The 17494-nt window shown below is 39.6% G+C and overlaps 1 protein-coding gene across 1 annotated transcript in view; it reads left to right on the forward strand.

The window, feature by feature from the left end:
* The window catches only part of HSPA12A (heat shock protein family A (Hsp70) member 12A), a 52973-nt gene that overhangs the window by 16077 nt on the left and 19402 nt on the right, over nucleotides 1-17494 (forward strand). Inside the window, exons 5-7 of the mRNA XM_059476970.1 lie at nucleotides 6111-6297; nucleotides 7122-7226; nucleotides 9067-9183. Coding sequence (XP_059332953.1) covers nucleotides 6111-6297; nucleotides 7122-7226; nucleotides 9067-9183 — 409 coding nt within the window. The remainder of the gene's footprint in view (nucleotides 1-6110; nucleotides 6298-7121; nucleotides 7227-9066; nucleotides 9184-17494) is intronic.

The following is a 17494-nucleotide window of genomic DNA, read 5'->3' on the forward strand; positions in this document are numbered from 1 at the left end:
TTTCTCATGGTTATGACTTTTTGTTGCATCTTATTGTATTCTGATTTGCTTTAGCAGTCCATGGGAGCACATCCCTTTTCTTACTTTGCTGAGGTTACAAGATGACAGAATAGAAGGAGGAATCTGAGTATTCAGAATTGTTCAGGGAGCAGAGTTAATAAGTCAGGATGCCCTTATCTCAGACACTGATTTTCTGAAGTCATGACATCCAGGAGCTGCCCATCCCCTGGAATCACACTGTGCATAGTTGGGTGTACAACACTTGGTTACTTGCACTGGGAGATCGTTTGGCTGATGTAAACTTTGTGGTATTAAATCTGAATTAAATCTATGACAATGATCCATTGATATTGGGAAATAAGCAATCAAAAGTCATGAATGTGAAAATGAAGGTTTGATGTGAAATCTGTCTGTGTTATATGTATGTAAAGGACAGACATAGATGCTGTGATGTAGGGAGATTTTATTTTTTATTTCTTTATTAAATCAGCACAATATAACTCTATGCAATCACAAATGCAAAAACTGTTATGGCAGCTACCTGAGAAGTTTGCCCTGCAAACCATTGCTATAATATTTTATAGTATTTTTAAAAGTTATAAATAACTTAAAACATATTTAATTCTTATCATAGTATATTTAAAATTACTAATGAGAGTAATATGTAGATAATTTTAAGCATTAAAAATTCTATATGGAAAGCTCAACCATAGCTGTTCTTGTAAATGATGCTGCTGTTGCAGAAGTAGGTACTGTGAGAACAAAAGGTCAAAAAGCCCAATTTGCTGCAGTCCAGTGTGATATACTGCATTTTTCTAAGCGGAGGTGGTGGCTGAATGCAGCTCCCTAAATCTCAGCAGACACTACTGATTGTGCAGTCAGCCTGCATAGTTGGTTTGTGTATAGCTGCACACTAATGCAGCTGAGGGATTTAAAATATTGTCTAAAGGAAAGTAAATTTAGAAATGGTACTCTGCCATCCAGTTGCAAAGATATCTGCCTTTTGCAGGATGGACAAGTAATGCTTTCCAGGTCTTTTCTGCATTTCAGCCATCTCTTGTTCTCTGAGCAGCACAGGAAGGTGCACAAGGCTGAAGTCAAAGGACACGCCCTGAGTTGCTGCCTCAGACAGATCTCAGGGTGGGCAGGCTGGAACTCATGTTTATCAATTCCTGTTCTCTTTGGCAGCAATTAATTAATTATTAAAGTCCTTAAAGAAGTTTGATGGAATGAGAGAAAACATCTCTGAAGCTGTGTCTGAGCAAGCCTAAATTGCCTTAGAACAACTCTGTGTTGCTCCTGTAAATGCTGGAGGTTTTACTGTGTGGAATCACTGGTGTTTCTGGGGAAGTCCTTGAGGTGCCTTGGGCTCAAGTTTTACCTTAGGACCTGGTTTTGCTGCTGGATTCACAATGTGGATTAGATTCTCCTTCCCTGGGGAAATCCCTTCTCCTTACCAGGCTTCCTGCTGTCAGCCACTGGGACATTGAAATCCAGGTGATGAGATTATATTCCAAATCTCAGCTGACATTTTGCTACTTGTGGTTCAAAACATGACATTTTCCTCCTTATGCAGTAATGGCAGCATGACTGTGATTTCAGAGCTGTGTAGCTGTGATATGAGATACTGAAGTTGAAAGAAATGAAATAAATTACTTCATGTGTTTCCAACCAGAGGGGAGGAACTTTTTTGGGGGGGAGGGGGGGGTGTATTCATATTTCCAACAGGCATTTCAATCAATGGCAAATATTTTAATACCAAGAATTATCTTAATTTTTTAAATAGATATTTCTCTCTGGAAAGGATTTTGACAAGATATAATTGAAACAGACTTACTAAATAATATATGTAATATTTTTATATATATTTATATATCAATACTCATGAAATAATGAAATTCAATCATGAATTCAACCATTCAAAAGAATGATATATTCATTAAGGTAAGTCTTCAGTAGTTCAGAAGGTATTAAGGGCTGTATATAATGAGGCTTGCACGTAGGATAACTTACAAATATTTCAGCAGAGTAAATGTAGCTTCCCGCCAGCACTCGAGAATGTTTACATTAAAATAAAGCACACCAGTGATTCATGGTCCTCTCTACTTCCTAACATTTTTTCCACCTTCCCTCCTTAGTGTTGATTCTTTCCAGATACTTAGGTTTCTGACTGCCTTTTAACAAAGCTGCTTTTCTCTAAAAGGGTAAGATGGGTTTATTTAGAAGTTCCTACTTTGGAAAAGAGTGAACACACAGGGCTTTAGCTCCAGGTTTGAGTGTAGTGCCAGCAGTGCCATGATTCTTGTTATGTAATTAGGATGCAAACAAAGTCACATTTTTGACTGTGTGTTTATTTGCTGTGATGCCCAGTGCTAAAAAAAAAATGATTTTATAAGCACTGAGTGAACAAAGTTCTTTCAGCATATATTTATCTTTAAATGTATGAGTGGCCTCACTCATCTCAGCGTGTTTGGAGTTGGGTGTGGGTTTGTAAATGTTCAGTGAATGACTTCACTTTGATTGCAAAACATTGGTTACTGTTTTATCAGTTTTAGGTAGTACTGACAACTCTTGATAGTTGCCCCCAGCTTCTGTTACAGGTAGCTGTGGTTCAGGTTCTTTTTGCAGAGGGAGTGTGTTACAGTGAGTGCTCTTTGCAGCATAACTTGAGACTGGAGGAAAGGCATCTGAGCTGCCTGGCCATGAGCTCAGCACTTCAGTGAGCAGGGCAGTGCCAGAGCCACACAGAAAATTTGCTGCTGTACAATGAGTTAATAGCATCTCATTTGGAGGGAATATATGAGATATTACACAGTTGTGAAAAACTCCTCTTGGGTTATATGCACTTATGTGAAGTTACAGATGTTTTGGCTACTGGCTAGGTAGCTGAATGGGAGTGTTTCACAAATGGAAATTAATGAAGAAATGCATGTGGCTATGAAACAAATGGCAGTCTGTCTTTGGAAGGAGGAGAATGTGGTCTCTTTTCAGTGCAACTTCAGGTTTTTCTCCTTTCCCTCTCTTCCCTGTTTGACTGTAATTATTGGGAGGCACACACCTGCCTTTTTCTGCATACACTGTGCTGGTGGCATTCAGCTGCATTTTGATGATCCCAGTGTTTCATTTCCTTGCCTGTGGTGGTGCAGCTCTGGATCAAATTCCCATTACTCTGCACAAGTCCCTCTCTGGTCTGTCTTAGCCAGATTGAAGTGGAAGTAAAGGCATTTCTCTAACCTTTGTATAACCTCATCCTTCTTTCCTCACTGACTCTCTTGTCTCTATTTTCACTTTAGTATACAGTTAGATGCTCTGTGGCTATAAACACGTCTATGTGGTTTATATTTCTGTTCAGATACTTTACTTTATATCATCCTAGGAACTCATATGTCTGCATTTGGAAGAAATCTACCTTGGTTCTATTTGAATAGTTTTTTTAACTGTGATTCTGCACTGCAAAAATATCCCCCACATGTATTTATAGCAGTTCTGGCTTGTGTAGGTTTATGCCTTTGATAGGCATTTCCTTTTTATTTTTCCTGATTTTTACCATTATTTTGCCTGTATTGGAACCATGAAAGGAAACTGCAAATGAAAGCATTGCAGTCCTAGTCCTACTAACTAAAATCCTCCTGTAGCTGGAGGGAGGCCAGGGCTCCACCTGGGAAGAGTGTTGCAGCCAGGAATTACCATTCCCATGCTTTTGCATCTGCTTCTCTCTAGAAAAACATCACACAGGAGTATTTCTAAATCTCTGATTGCAGATGGTAGAGTCCTGCTTCCCCTTGTCTTTCCTTGCTGTCCTTTCTGTGACTGAACAATAATACAAGCTGGGGACTTTGGAAGGTGCTGAGCAATTACTGTGTCCAGTTTCCATCAGAAACTCATCAGGAAGCAAACATCCAATTCTCCAGGTGGCTTTGAAAATTTCATCCCGCGGCGTTGAACGTAAATTTGTCTTCATTTAAACTACACCTTAAGCGTGCTTATTCCAGAAAGAGAAAATGTGCCTGGCCATAATGAAAAACAAAGAAGCATTGTTTTTAGCCACAGCCTATTTATGGCATTTCCCACCAGTGACTCAGAATGAATCATTAATGATTCCAAGCAAAAACGATATCAGTCTGTCTCCTCTCTGCTTGCAGCGGGTGTGTGGGATTTAACAATCTGCTGGAATAGCAGTGTTTTCTGTTCATGAGCTGTGAGATCCCAGCTTCTTCACATTGGAACCATATGTTTGCTGTAACACCTACTCAAAGGTTTTGGAGTTGACCAAGTGCATTTCTAGCAGCAGGTTGGAAGCAATGACCTGGAGCAGAGCCCTTGCCAGCTGATCATGGCTCAGGGGCTGAGCAGCGGAACTGGGCAGATTTAGGGAAGTTTTTTCAAGTGAGTAAATGTGGAAATCATTCCACTCCTCATCATGCTGTTTCTGCTTTCAGGGCAGTGGAATTGTCCTCTGCACTGAGGGGAGTTCAGATGTGTAATTCTCTGCTGCTTGAGCTAAAAAGGGAGATTTTGGTCTGTTTGATCCAGTTGAATGATGTGAAGGGGTCCCAGCGCTTCAGAAATCGCATTCCTTGTTACTTTGCCAAGTACCAACCCCTTAAATTGCAGTTTGCCATGTCAGTTTTCTGCCTTGGTCTGGAGATCAATCAATGTTCAATGGATTCAACTGTTTTTGAGAGTGAAATGGAAATTATTTTTTCTACATACTCTTCCTATGTCACATAAACAGCTACCACAGAGCAAGGCAGACTTTTTGTGCTTCAGAATGAGGGCTTTGGCAGGAGTATGTTCTGAAAGTACGTTTTGCTATCTTTAGAAAAAGCAATTGACGTGTAGTTTAATAATGAATGCAGTTTGCCTGTGTGATCTTAACTTGGCTCCTGTTTGAGCTGTGTTATGATTATGTCTGAGAGCATAAACAGATTTTCCACTGATGCCTTTTTAAGAAAATGTTTTCTGGTAAATGTTTGTTTCTCATACAGAAAGTACTTGTATATGGTGGGGGGAGGAACAGTAATGTGAGTTTCTTCCATTCTGCCTTTTTTTGAGATGGAGAAGGAATGCTCACAGCTGTTTCTACAACTTTCTACTGTCTGACCTTTTTGTCCTGCCGTGCCCCCCTTCAGTTCCTGCTGCTGGGTGTTCCCATATTCAGTGTTCCTATTTATTTCCTTATTTATTTCCTGATCCGTTCAGTGAAAGCAGCTTTGGGTTTACCTTTGCCTTAATACTTTCATGGGTATCCCCTAAAAATACCATCACAATCTTGATGAGATAGGATAGTTTTATTCACCAGTAGTGACAGAAATATTTTGGTGCCTTTAGCATTCTTGGAGGTTGGGGAAAGCTGCCTCATTTTTGATTTTTTGAAACTTGTACAGCATTTTGGGTATTTGAAACACAAAATCCATCAACTTCACATGAGTAGAAAGTGCAGTGCAGAGAGCTCAGCATCTGCAGGCATGGATGCCTTCCGAGTTTCAGGTGTCTAGGAAATGAAGCACATGATCAGATGTTGGTTGAACTGGCTTGTCTTGTTTCAGGGAATGTTCTGGGACAGAAATGGGGATTTACTCAACCTCCCTGTGGTGATGTTAGATGACTTAAGCAGGTCCCTAATTCAAAATGGCAGAAGTATCCCTTGCAAGTAACCATTCGTGAAGTCTGAATTACAATTGGAAAGGCCATTTTTGGGTTTTTATTAGTTGTGTTCTTGGACAATTACTGATTTTTTTTTTTTCTCTACAGTATTTATTACACGTGTTGGCTTAGGTAGAAATTACAATTACAAAACTGTTTCCTTAATTGTGTATGGCTTACTTCAGGAAACCTGTGTTCTTATCTGAGTGTGATGTATCCTTAAGAATTATACATAACCACAAAAATGTGTTGAATTACCTGAAATGAAAATTGCACTCCTTTTTTCTTAGGTGGAAATAAACCTACTTGATTTTTGTATTATAAAGTTTGAAATTACTATCTTTGGAGGGAAAAGCAATCTGTGCAATTTGCCACCTCATGGCTTTTTCTCATGATACACTTGTTTTTTCCTGCTGCTCTAACCTTGAGCATCACTCACTGGAGCTGTTTCACTTTTTGGCCAGACGATGGGAAGGTGGAGATCCAGGTGTTTCCAACCAGAAGACCCCAACCACAATCCTCCTCACACCAGAGAGAAAATTCCATAGCTTTGGCTATGCAGCAAGAGACTTCTACCATGACTTGGATCCCACTGAATCAAAGCACTGGTTGTATTTTGAGAAGTTTAAGATGAAGCTGCATACCACTGGTGTAAGTAACACCCAAACTGTGTTTGCTACTCAAGTTGTTTTCCTCTGAACATTACTAAATTTTTGTGAACTGGAAGTGAAGCACCTCTACATTTGCAGAGTAAATTAAACTCTTCATTTAGCATTATGATTCCTTTTGTCTCTCACTGCATTTGGCAGCTGTATATTGTCAGCCTTTCTTGTAGATCTTAAAAGTTCAGAATCTGCTTTGCTTAGATCTTCATGTCCTGTCTGCATGAGGTTGGTTTGTTCAATAAATCTGGTCAGCAGGAATGGGATATAAGAGCCAGACTGAGCTCTAGAGCAGCCAAGCAAATTCACCCAGAATTCATTGCCAGAACTGCAAGAGCCAGTAGGGCTGTTAATTTGACATTATTCCTACTGATTGTGTTTTTGTCTTTAGTCCATTTTAGAGCTTTGAGAATTGGCCAGTACTTTCTGTTTTGAGGTGTTTTCTGGTTTCATCTGTTGGTGGGAAACCAAGAATCTAGACTTTTAACTTGGATTAAGCATCTTGAATGTGCAACTTTATTGCAGTTATTTACAGATGTATCTATTGCATTTGTTTAATATTTAGTCCACATTTCTTTCTCTGCCTACAGTTATCTGTAGGCATGGTAAGTGTTTAAAAACAAAGTCTAAAATAAGCAGCAAAGTGTCATGATCCAGGAAATTCAAGTGATGAGTTAAATCCTCTTCAGAATGGTTTTGTCACTTTTTCCTAATCAGGTGAATAATGAAGAGTTCACTGTCCTCAAGCACTGGGAATTAATTTGATGTTTGCCTTTTTCTTTTAATAACTTCCAGTTATTTTCTTTCATGTAGAATCTTACCATGGAGACAGACCTGACAGCAGCAAATGGCAAAAAAGTCAAAGCACTTGAGATATTTGCTTATGCTCTGCAGTTCTTTAAGGAGCAGGCATTAAAGGTGGGGTAATGCTTCCTTATCAAGATTTTCTGTATTTATAACTAGTATAAATATGATCTTAATATTTTTGGCCTTGCCAAGCTTTGACCTAAGTTGTATTTGATGTAAACAAAGCAAGGCAGGTGTAGAAACTCTGGGCAGGCTGTGGACTCTGGAGAGCTCACAATAGCCTGAAGTAATTTCCCCTTGCACAGGTCAAGCTTGATTCACTAATAGCATCCCTGTGATGCAGAGTTCTGAATAGCTTTTTACTGGCTTAGCTATTTTCTACTGTATTTTTAATGGGGAAAAAAAAAGGTACATTTGACAAGAAAATTTAAAAGCTTATTATTCTCCATTTCTGATTTAAAATGTTGCAGTGCTCATTTGTTGCAGTCTTCTTGGATCACAAGATTGTTTTTTTTATTCTCCAGTGGAATACATGTCCCCAGTAAACAGGTTTTGAGATGTTAAATCTCATGTAAATAGTCAATTGTGAGTTAAGTAAACATTGCCTTCCAACGTGCCACTATAATGTCAATGTGAGCAGAGCAATTCCTGGGTCAAATCAGAGTATTCATCCAAGCAAGTGTTGTTTAAAATAGCCTTGTGGTAAAGAGCTAACCTACTTTTTTGAATGGGTTTAATTTATTTTCTCTGAGATCCCAGTCTGTTCCTTATGGCTGCAGAGAAACAATCCTGCCACTCCAATGCCTCATCTTGTCAGGGACATTTTTAACTGTACTTTTTTGGGTTGGTTGTGGAGTCACAGACTTGGACCTGTGTGTAGACTGGGGACATTTTTAGCAAATATGAATGTTGGATAAAATCCCATATATTTGCTGTTCTGCCTGCTCAGGGCTACATCCTTTTCCTGGTGTTAATAACTAAATCCCTGGCATTTGTGAGTGAATCCTGGAACTAATTAGACATGCCATGTAAGTGAGCTGTTACTTTGCACTGTGCTGTGTCTGTCTGTGGTGCCCTGTGCAGTATAAAGGTGCTCCTTTTCCAGCATGGATTTTTGAACTGCAGCATAGCTAAACAAACACAACACCTTGGCTCAGCACATGCAGAAACATTTTTTTTTTCACATTCTAAAGGCCTGTTGTCCACCTCTCTGAACCTTTCTCTGTTTGGATGGAGATTTAGATAGGACATATGGTAATGACATTTTACTTGGAACCTTGCCCAAAACATGTCAGTATATCACCTAATTTGCAAATGCAGTACAGACTTCCCTCTTTTTTTAGGGGAGAAAAGAAGGACAATAAAAGTACTAAACTAGTCTTGAATGTTTGCTTAAAGCAAAATTTTGAAGGACCAATCAGTCATTTTTTAGAGGGGTTAACTGTAACTTCCCCTTGTTAACTGCATTAATAAAAGTTTGATTTAAAGGTAAGTGGTGTATAAAGAAGTCATTGAAAAATTCAGATTGTAAAACATAAATGTTCATCAGTGATGCCCCAAATATTTTTCTGTGTATTAATCAAGACATATGTGTGAATTCTTCAAGCTAACAGCAAATCCCAAACCATAGCTAAGGATGTACATAAATGTGCTGTAATATTCTGTAAATTGCTGCTTTTGCAAAAGCCAACTTTTCTGCTTTATTTTGAGCACTGAACTTTTCTGTAGGCCTCCTTGAGAAAGCTTCAACCTTAATCCCACCTTTTGGCACAGTAAAGCATTCTTGGCAGGTTTGAAGTAATTCTGATTTGTAGCATGGATGTAACAGGAAAAAAATTGAAAAGAGGGTTACTGTTATCAGAGCCAGCAGAAAAGAATGTTTTCCTGTAGACACCCATCATTTTACATTCACCTCTATTTTCTTTTCTTTTTTGTTCTTTCCCTTTTTTAGGAGCTCAGTGACCAAGGAGGCTCGGACTTTGAAAACACTGAAGTAAGATGGGTGATTACAGTGCCTGCTATTTGGAAGCAGCCAGCAAAGCAGTTTATGAGACAAGCTGCCTACAAGGTAATGTTACAGGCTGAATGTAGAAATGCCCCTCTAAAGGCCTAGTTTATAAGCTAAATGATAAAATGTATTTGGGGCAATTTAGTATAAATACAGTCTAGAAACGTTGAAAGAGGAATTAGCTCTACCAAGCAGTAGTTCTAGGTTGTATGTATTCACCTCTTAAATGTCTTTTTCTTACTATTACTTTTATATATTTGTGTCCCTCACTGCAGACTCTGATATTTTAGTCATCTTGGACAATGTATTCCTGCTGAGTTCAGTGCACATGGAACAGATGCAGTTTTGAGACCCTAGGGAAAGTTGAGTTTAAAATATTGGACACAGTTTTGTTTTGTTACTTTCTTTAGGTCATCACAGACTTTAAAGTTAAAAAAAAAAAGAGGAAGGAAAAAGGAGGGAAAGAAAAGAGCCTCCTTGGTGGGACTTTTTTCCAGTTCCCATTTTCCCACAGTAGGAATGAAAGGACTGTGAACTGGATATAAAATAATCTGGATATAAAATTAAATTCAAATGTTATTTTCACCAGCAAGAGTTTTATCTGCATTTAATTCTTTCCTCCCAACTGCCTCTCAGATATTTGCACTTCCCATATGCATGTCCTTTATTTCAAATTCGGTTTGTGTCTCTAATACATGAGACGTACACATTCTTCTATTCATTGGGATAGTCATTTTTAGTTTGGATTTTCTTTTTATTTTTGATTTTTGGTCAGAGACTTGCATAACCCATTGGCAGCAGCTATGCAATGCAGTTTGTAAAATATCTTCTAGCAGATGAGTAATTTGCAGAGTGCTCCTGGGAAGCACCCAGATTTTTCTAACTCTGTTTCTGACTATCTCTAATGTTGAGCAACGTTTTTCTTAACAGTCTGTATTGTGGGATTGCTAATACTAGTGCCAGAAGCAAAACACTCTTAAAGTTCTGATGGAAGGACACGGTTGTAGGTAAATCTGAAACTCTAGAGACCCATTCATTCTCTCTGTATATTGTTGTCTGCCTGCTGTCTGTGTGCATGTGTGCTCGTGAAGTGGGAGCTGTGGAAGGAGCAGGGCAGGGTGCAGGTAGATCTCTTGGCATTTCTCATTTGTGGCACAATGGAATGTTGTTAATTAGTGTCTGTGTCTGTGGTTGTGTCTGTGGTTGTGTTCTTCTATGGGCAAGCTTGACAAATGGCAAGGGCTGACAAGGCTTTTAACTCGGGGTGTGTGATCCACTGCAGGAAAACTGGAGTTTAGGGAAAGAATTCATGTTAACTTGACACATGGCTGGATTTTTTCAAAGCAGTGGGGATGAAGAAACAGATGCAGAAAACAGAATTCTGAATTGCAGTTCAGTCTTCCAGATTCCTGTTGCTGCATCCAGGTGTTCCTCATGGATGGACAGAAGTTGCAGCTCTTGTTAGCTATTGGAAGATGGAAGCATCTTGAAAATGAGGGGCATCATGTAGAGAAGAGTCTGGAAAGGCAGTGGTAGCAGAAGTACAGCCACCAGTCTGAGCTGAGAGTTAACTTGCAGAAAATATTAATGAGCTGTGGAAATCTGCTGAGCAATCTGTGTCAGCTGAGGTAGCTCCAAGAGAAGTGAAGTACTGAAACAGCTTCAGTCACTGGCTCACAGTGTAAAGCCCAGCCTTCCTGGAATGGTTAAGGAGTTCTCTAGGCAAAGCTAATGGAATTCATAAAGTGTTGGAAATCTGCTTCTGTGCTCAACACCCATCAGCTTGTGACCAAACTATGATCTCAGTGCACCTCTGATGTCCCCTCATCTCTGCTTTGCCTTAAACAAAACATTGCTAACCTGGATCCTCTCATCTGCCCAAGAGCTCCTGCATTGTCCCCTTCCAGCTGCTGTGCTGCTTCCTCACTGGATGAGTAATCTGCTTGTTCCCTTCAGCTCACAGCTCTTCCTCTCTCTTTCCATCCAGCCTATCAAAATCCTACTAACTCTGTCTGCATGACAGCTTTTCCTGCCTTTGCACACTGCTGAGCTTTGTCATCCAGGCTGTCAGTGATTTTGCATCTTGGTTATTGCAACATCATTTCCTTGGCTTCAGCAGCTGTAGTCTGGCCTGGTTTGGATCTCTTCAGAGTACTGCCCCAAAAGAGTTTTGTAGCCTTGCATTTGACAGGGAATCAGCCCACATTTGACTCCATCTGTGTCATCTCAGGCATAAGCTGCATGAACATCTCTATTGCTTACTTACTTTTCTCTTCTGAAACTCTTTTTAAGATGCTGGGTTTTTTCATGCCTACGAAAACTTGGTTGTGATTAACCCACTTACAAAAGAAAACTACTCATTGCTTCTTGCTGTTGCTCTGCCTGCCCTATCTGTATCCATCTTTTGTGCTTTTTGTATCCTTAACAATTTTTATAGCTGAGTTACTACCTCTTTGAAGCAGGTATTTGTTCTCTCTGGGGCCTTCTGAGGGACTCAGTCTGGCAGGCTGTACAGAGTTGCATGTCTTTACAAATTATTTTGCTGAATCAAAATTACTTTATTCCTGAATGGCAGTTCACAGATGCTTTTTCCTGTGCCTCATGTTTCATTCTCATGTGTCCAGAGATGGCTCTGAGGCTCTGGGACACTTGCTGAGGTCTGGTCAGAACTGGAGAGAGCTCTGTGACAAGAGCAGAGTGTTAACTCTCTAGGACTCACTTAGCTTTAAGGTTTTTTTCCCAGAACATGTCTGCTGGGATTAGTGAGCATTGCACACTAATTCACTACATCTTTAGTAATGACTTTCAGGGTTTATAGTCATATTTGCTATTCTCCCCACTGGTTAAATATAAGACATCATAAATAGCATCAGCTTTTCTTGTTTCTGTGTCTGTTGTTCTGCTTCACATTCTTTGGGCACAGGAAGTGCATAGCTGGAATCTGCAGGCTGGACATGCTAATAGGAACAAAGTCTTAAGGAAAAATGTGGAGTGTGACAGGAGGATGTGAATGCAGAAGCTGTGAGATAAGAAAGTAAAACATGGCATAACAAATGCACTTAGGGAGAAGGGCAAAAGAAAGGGAAGGCTGGTGCATTTTCATAAGCTTGCCCAAAATACTGTCTGGGCTTTCAAACATCATTCAGGTGGTCTAGTCTGAGATAATAGTGAGGGTTCTTTCCTTTTTAATATGAACTCTTGAGTTTTGAAGTTGAGTTCTAGAACTCTGAAGTAGATTTATTTTTCAATTACAAATAGCAAATAAAATAATTTGCATGGTAAGTTCATATAAACAAAAGAGAGGCAGTCTATGTTATAGGATTAAAGCATGTGACCCTAAAATTCCAGAGGCTTTATTTAACCAGCTCCTATGCTGAACATTTATTATTGTTTTCACATCAGTTTTGTCATGGAATGTGCACAATGAGAATTATTTAACACATTGTGTTCTGGGGTCAGTGACATTACATTGATCAATATTGCTTTACTCTGGAGAAACCTTCTGAGAAAAATGAACAAACTTGGCAAGAGAATAATGTGACAGCACAAGAAATTCCTTACTAATAAAAACATGACATGAAGTATATTTGATTTTTAAAAGGTGGCTTGGGAGGCTTAATCAGATTGAAATTTGTGAAGCTACTCTTATTCCCTCATAAGTCTGTTCTGTGCATAAAATACATGCAGCTAAAATTTATTTGTGTAGGGGTCAGGCTTCTGCTACAAGCTGCCTAAGAAGGTGTAAGCAGCACTGGGAAGCTGCTTATTTTTCTGAAACAATACTTGTTAGTGAGGCAGAAGTGTGTTAACACAAGAACGATTGTGGGGGTCTGTTAAGTCTCTGATTTCACTTTTGTGATGTTAAGATATTTTTAATTATGAGGATTAAATTGTTTATTGGGTGATATTGGGGAAAATTCTGCATCTTATAGCCGTGCTTAATCAGGAAATGATAACTAACTGAGGGCTGAAGATTACAGAGTGGAAAAATGTGTATTCATTGATCTCTGCTCACATATTTGAGTTCCTCAGCCAGGAAGGCAGAGGCATCTGCTAATCCAATTTTGTACATTTCTGTTTGTCCACTTTTGGGGCACAAGTTAGAGCATTTGGAGTTTTTTCTTTTGCTAAACAAGTAAAACAAGAGTTTTCATAGCATTCTCTGTAAGAGTCAGTCTGTGCTTGTATCTTACAAAGTTTTGAAACACATTTCTCAGATTCTTAAAAATTGACTGAAAGCAACAGAAACAGCCAAAAAATAGAATCTTCATTCTGCCTGGTAGAAAGGCTGTGCTAGGTGGCATTTACCAGCCCAAAAAGAAAATGATGGTCTGAAAGGCTGCAAACTACAATCATTAGGGAGTGATAGAAACCCACAAATGTAACTCAGTGTGGACAGAGTCTGAAACTAATGGGTTGGATTATAATAAATTCATAGAGAGGGTCAATAGATTGGTCTGAAAGACATCTTGGATGCCAATATTCAGTTACAAAGAAAAGAAATATGAGCTGAAATTGGAACTGTAGTGAAAAATATTAAGGCAAAATGAGAATGCCCAAGGTACAGAACAAAATCCATTTTACAGAAAATAGCAAGCAGCATTTTTCTCAGTGCAGGTCCTTGTCAGTAAGGGCCACTTGTGTCTTTTCAGTAAAATCAGCCTGAGCCATCAGGAGCCACAATGAGGATGGTTCTACATAAAGGGAAGGAGAGAGCCTGAGACGTTAGGAGGACTTGAATAGGGAGAGTCAGGCTTTGCTGTTGTGGTAACTGGTGCATGCCCTGGGTACAAAAAGCATTTCTAGAGTTTTATAACATTAAAAATTGAAAAGCTTATGAGAATTTAATGGCTTCATTTTTCTAATGCACGCTACTCATCAAACTTGCAAGTAATGTTCTCCTGCACCTTGGGGGATATAATGTAATGCAGCAAAAAATTCTTGGTAATGCCTCTTGGAGCTAAGCTTTCAGTTACTGCCCAAATGTGATCTGTGACAAGAGTCCCTTGGGAAGGAGCTGCAGCAGCATCACCCTGGAGAAATATGGACCAAATGCCACTGTGGTCCCAGTCAACTTATCAAAAACCATGACTTCTACTTGTTATCATTCAGCAATATGTAACTCAGCTTTAGTAATGCTAATTTGGATTTATTTGTAGTCCCAATACCTGAGAAACTTTTTGAGGGCACAACAAAACAAGCAATTTGTGCGAAGAAAAATGTTGGTGAATTCAGTCTCTTGTGGTTGTTACTTACCTAAAAATGATCCAAGATTCCTCTCCTTGGAAAATTGTGCCTGGGATTGCTTCTGAGACCAAAATGTGATACACTGAATCCAATGTCCTAAGTAAGGTTTGCGGCAATTACTGATGTTCTGTCGTGTCTCATAAATACAAGAAATCCTTTTCTCTCTCATGATGCAGAACTCTTCTGCCTGGCCTGTTTGTAGCAAGAAGTTATCTTTCTTATGAGCAGTTAATAAAAGATTTTTGTCAAATAGGCACAGGTAAACTCCAGAACCTTCTCCGTGAATTGTAAACGAAAGTGCTGCTTCATGATTGGTAGCCAGTGGTCATAATTCAGATATTTCCTGCCTTATGGTGCATCTTTCTTCTTAAAAGAAAAAAAAATGGTTTTATAAATTAAAAAGGGGATATTGTAATACAAAATCCAAAAGACCTGGTACGTATATATTTTACTAATAGAGTCAAACAGTCTCTACAGTTCCAAAGAATCCCAGGCTCAGATTGAAAATAAAAGAATAGATAATGAAAGTAATGTATAAAATGCAAAGTATAGAAATGCTCAGGTAAAGCAATTTGTACTCTTAGCTGGGTAATAGCAACACCAGAAGAATAAATTGAGGCAGTCTGGCTATGCTTAGCAAAGGCATTTATCTCAATCAGACAGCCTAGCTGTGTGTAACAAACTGCTTCATCTAATCAGTGGCCACACAAATGCAGCAGTTCTGGCTACAGCCAGTGCAGCTCCACACATTCATTATTTTAAGTGTTCTGAAAATAAAAGTCACACTTCATTATGGTTCCAGGTGCCCCATTTGTTCTCTTGCTTTTCACAATGAGATAATGCCATAGTTTCTAGGCAGCCATTAAGGGGGAGAATTGTTCCATGTTATTTCTTACCACAGGAATAGCTTTACTGACAGGTTAGCAAACAGAAGTGAAATATCAAATGGGTTCTGCTTTGGCCCAAAGTGACTTGCTAAGTGACATGATCAGGTATGTGCATGCACAGACAGCCAGGGTGATTATTCAGAGCCTGAGCACCCCTCATTCCAGCAATCTTCAGCAACAGCTCCACTGAAAAACTTAGTATTGATTTTGGTACTCAAAAGTTGATGCTTTTTCATTAGTGGGTTGTTTCACAAAATTTGTTCTTAGTGATTTACAAAATGTTATATAGGAAGCCTGTGGCAGAGCTGAATGCAAAAGCTGGGTTTCAAGTCCATGTCTGCTATTTGTATCCTCATGTTTTTAAGAATAAAGTCCATTTTTACCTCTACAACTAATGAATTAGAGAATTAGGAACCGAATTTCCTTCTCTGGCAAGACACTGGACTGAGGCAGGTAATTTTTTTGAGTGCAGATTGTGTTAGTGTTGTAAACTGAGCTTGAGCACCCCTGATGCATTGAACCAACTGCTTTCCTTATGTTGCATCACTTTTTCATGTGGCTCATGGCTGATGTTTAGGATTACAGGACTGCTTGAGGCTGTTGTGCTCTATATATTTTTAGCTTTAAAAATAAAAGAAATATGCTGTGATAAATGTTTCCTTTTGATTCCAAGACACTTGAACAAAAGTTCTAATTACTTTTCATACAGAAACCTGTGAGGACCTGAATATCTGCAGCAGTGAGTCTGGTCCTGCTGCCAGCCTGTCAGACACCATGGGCTCCCTCTCACTGATACACACAAGGATTTGACACCAGAGTCACAAAGACAAGGAGAGAAAAAGTGTGAAGGTTGTTAGCCTTTGGGAAGGATTCCTTCCTGCAGTTCTGGCCTTTCCTAGTGTAGGATACCTGAAACATTTTAGTCATGGAAGCATTAAGTGGAAGTGTTGGTTGGAGATCATCTAGCCTGGCCTTCCAGGTGAAGCAGGGTTATTGCTCCCCTGGGTCAGCAGTGGCTTTATTGAGTCAAGCTTTAAAGCTCTCCAAGGACAGCCTTGGATGAACAGCTATTTATGTGCTGCATCACCATCTTAGTAAAAAAGGGGTTTCAGCATGCAGTTTGGAGCCCACGAGCTGCAGTATGTGGCTTTTGTCCCTCCTTGTATCTCCTGGCAAGACTGAGAAAAATTGTGACCTGCCCTTCAGAGAGCTGCAGGCAGCTGTTAACTGCTCCTTGGCCTACAAGAGTTTCTTTCACCATAAAACTAGTTTTAACTCTAAGTAAAATGTTAACCTAGACCTCTTGGTCCTTCAGCATGGTCATGCACAACTATAAAGGGAGAGTAGTGTTACTATAAATTGGAATTAATTTCTGTGCTGTCCAGTGATGGTCACCAAACCAGCTGTACAGGTGCCACTGTGAGGTACCTTATTGCCATCTATCCTGATTGGCTGCAGATGGGAGGATTTCACCCAAAAACCCTTCACAAGAGCTCACAGCTTGAGTTCCCTGCTTGAGTGGGAGCAGCAGTGGGTTTGGCCCAGGTGGAAACTGTGGGGAGGTTGTGAATTTTCTGTGGGTTAAGTTCCTTTATACAGGCTTCTGGTATGGTCAAGCCCTGGGAATTCAGAAAGCACTGCCAAGCCTACACCCTGGTATTTTAAAAGCAGAGAAATAGTGTATAAATACATGGTGGCAGTATTTGCTTACTCATGGCAGAAGGGAAAAATATCTGAAGCCCCAAAAGAGCCTTCTCAGGATAAACCCAAAATCCAAAGGAAGGTTTAAAGGCTAATTTTTACTTTGGATTTCGTCCTTTTATGCCTTTCATGTTATTTCGTCACTTATATTTGTGTGGAGTGAGTAAACGAAAACTATTACAGGAGTCTCTTAGCTTCCAGTTTGTGCCCCTCCATTAGTGGCTTTTTCATCTTCTATAGCTTGTGTTCCTCTTGTCTGCAAAATGAAGTTACTACTGTTCTACCACAGCCTGAGATGGCCTTTACGCTTTCTCAAGCAGTTTTCTCACAGAGGGATGAGTATCTTTGTCCTGTCCCTGAGCTGTTCAGATGGGGAAGCTGACACTGAAAGAATTCTGCAGCTGTGACAATTATCCACAATGTTCTCACTTGTGAAATGCAAAGTATCAGTGATACCTGATCAGGCTAGGACGAAGGGCAGCCTGTGCCACAAGCCTGACTTTAGTTCAGCCAGCAGTAACAGTGTGAAAATGTAT

The sequence above is a fragment of the Ammospiza nelsoni genome, chromosome 8 (assembly GCF_027579445.1).
Source record: "Ammospiza nelsoni isolate bAmmNel1 chromosome 8, bAmmNel1.pri, whole genome shotgun sequence".
Classification (NCBI taxonomy): Eukaryota; Metazoa; Chordata; class Aves; order Passeriformes; family Passerellidae; genus Ammospiza; species Ammospiza nelsoni.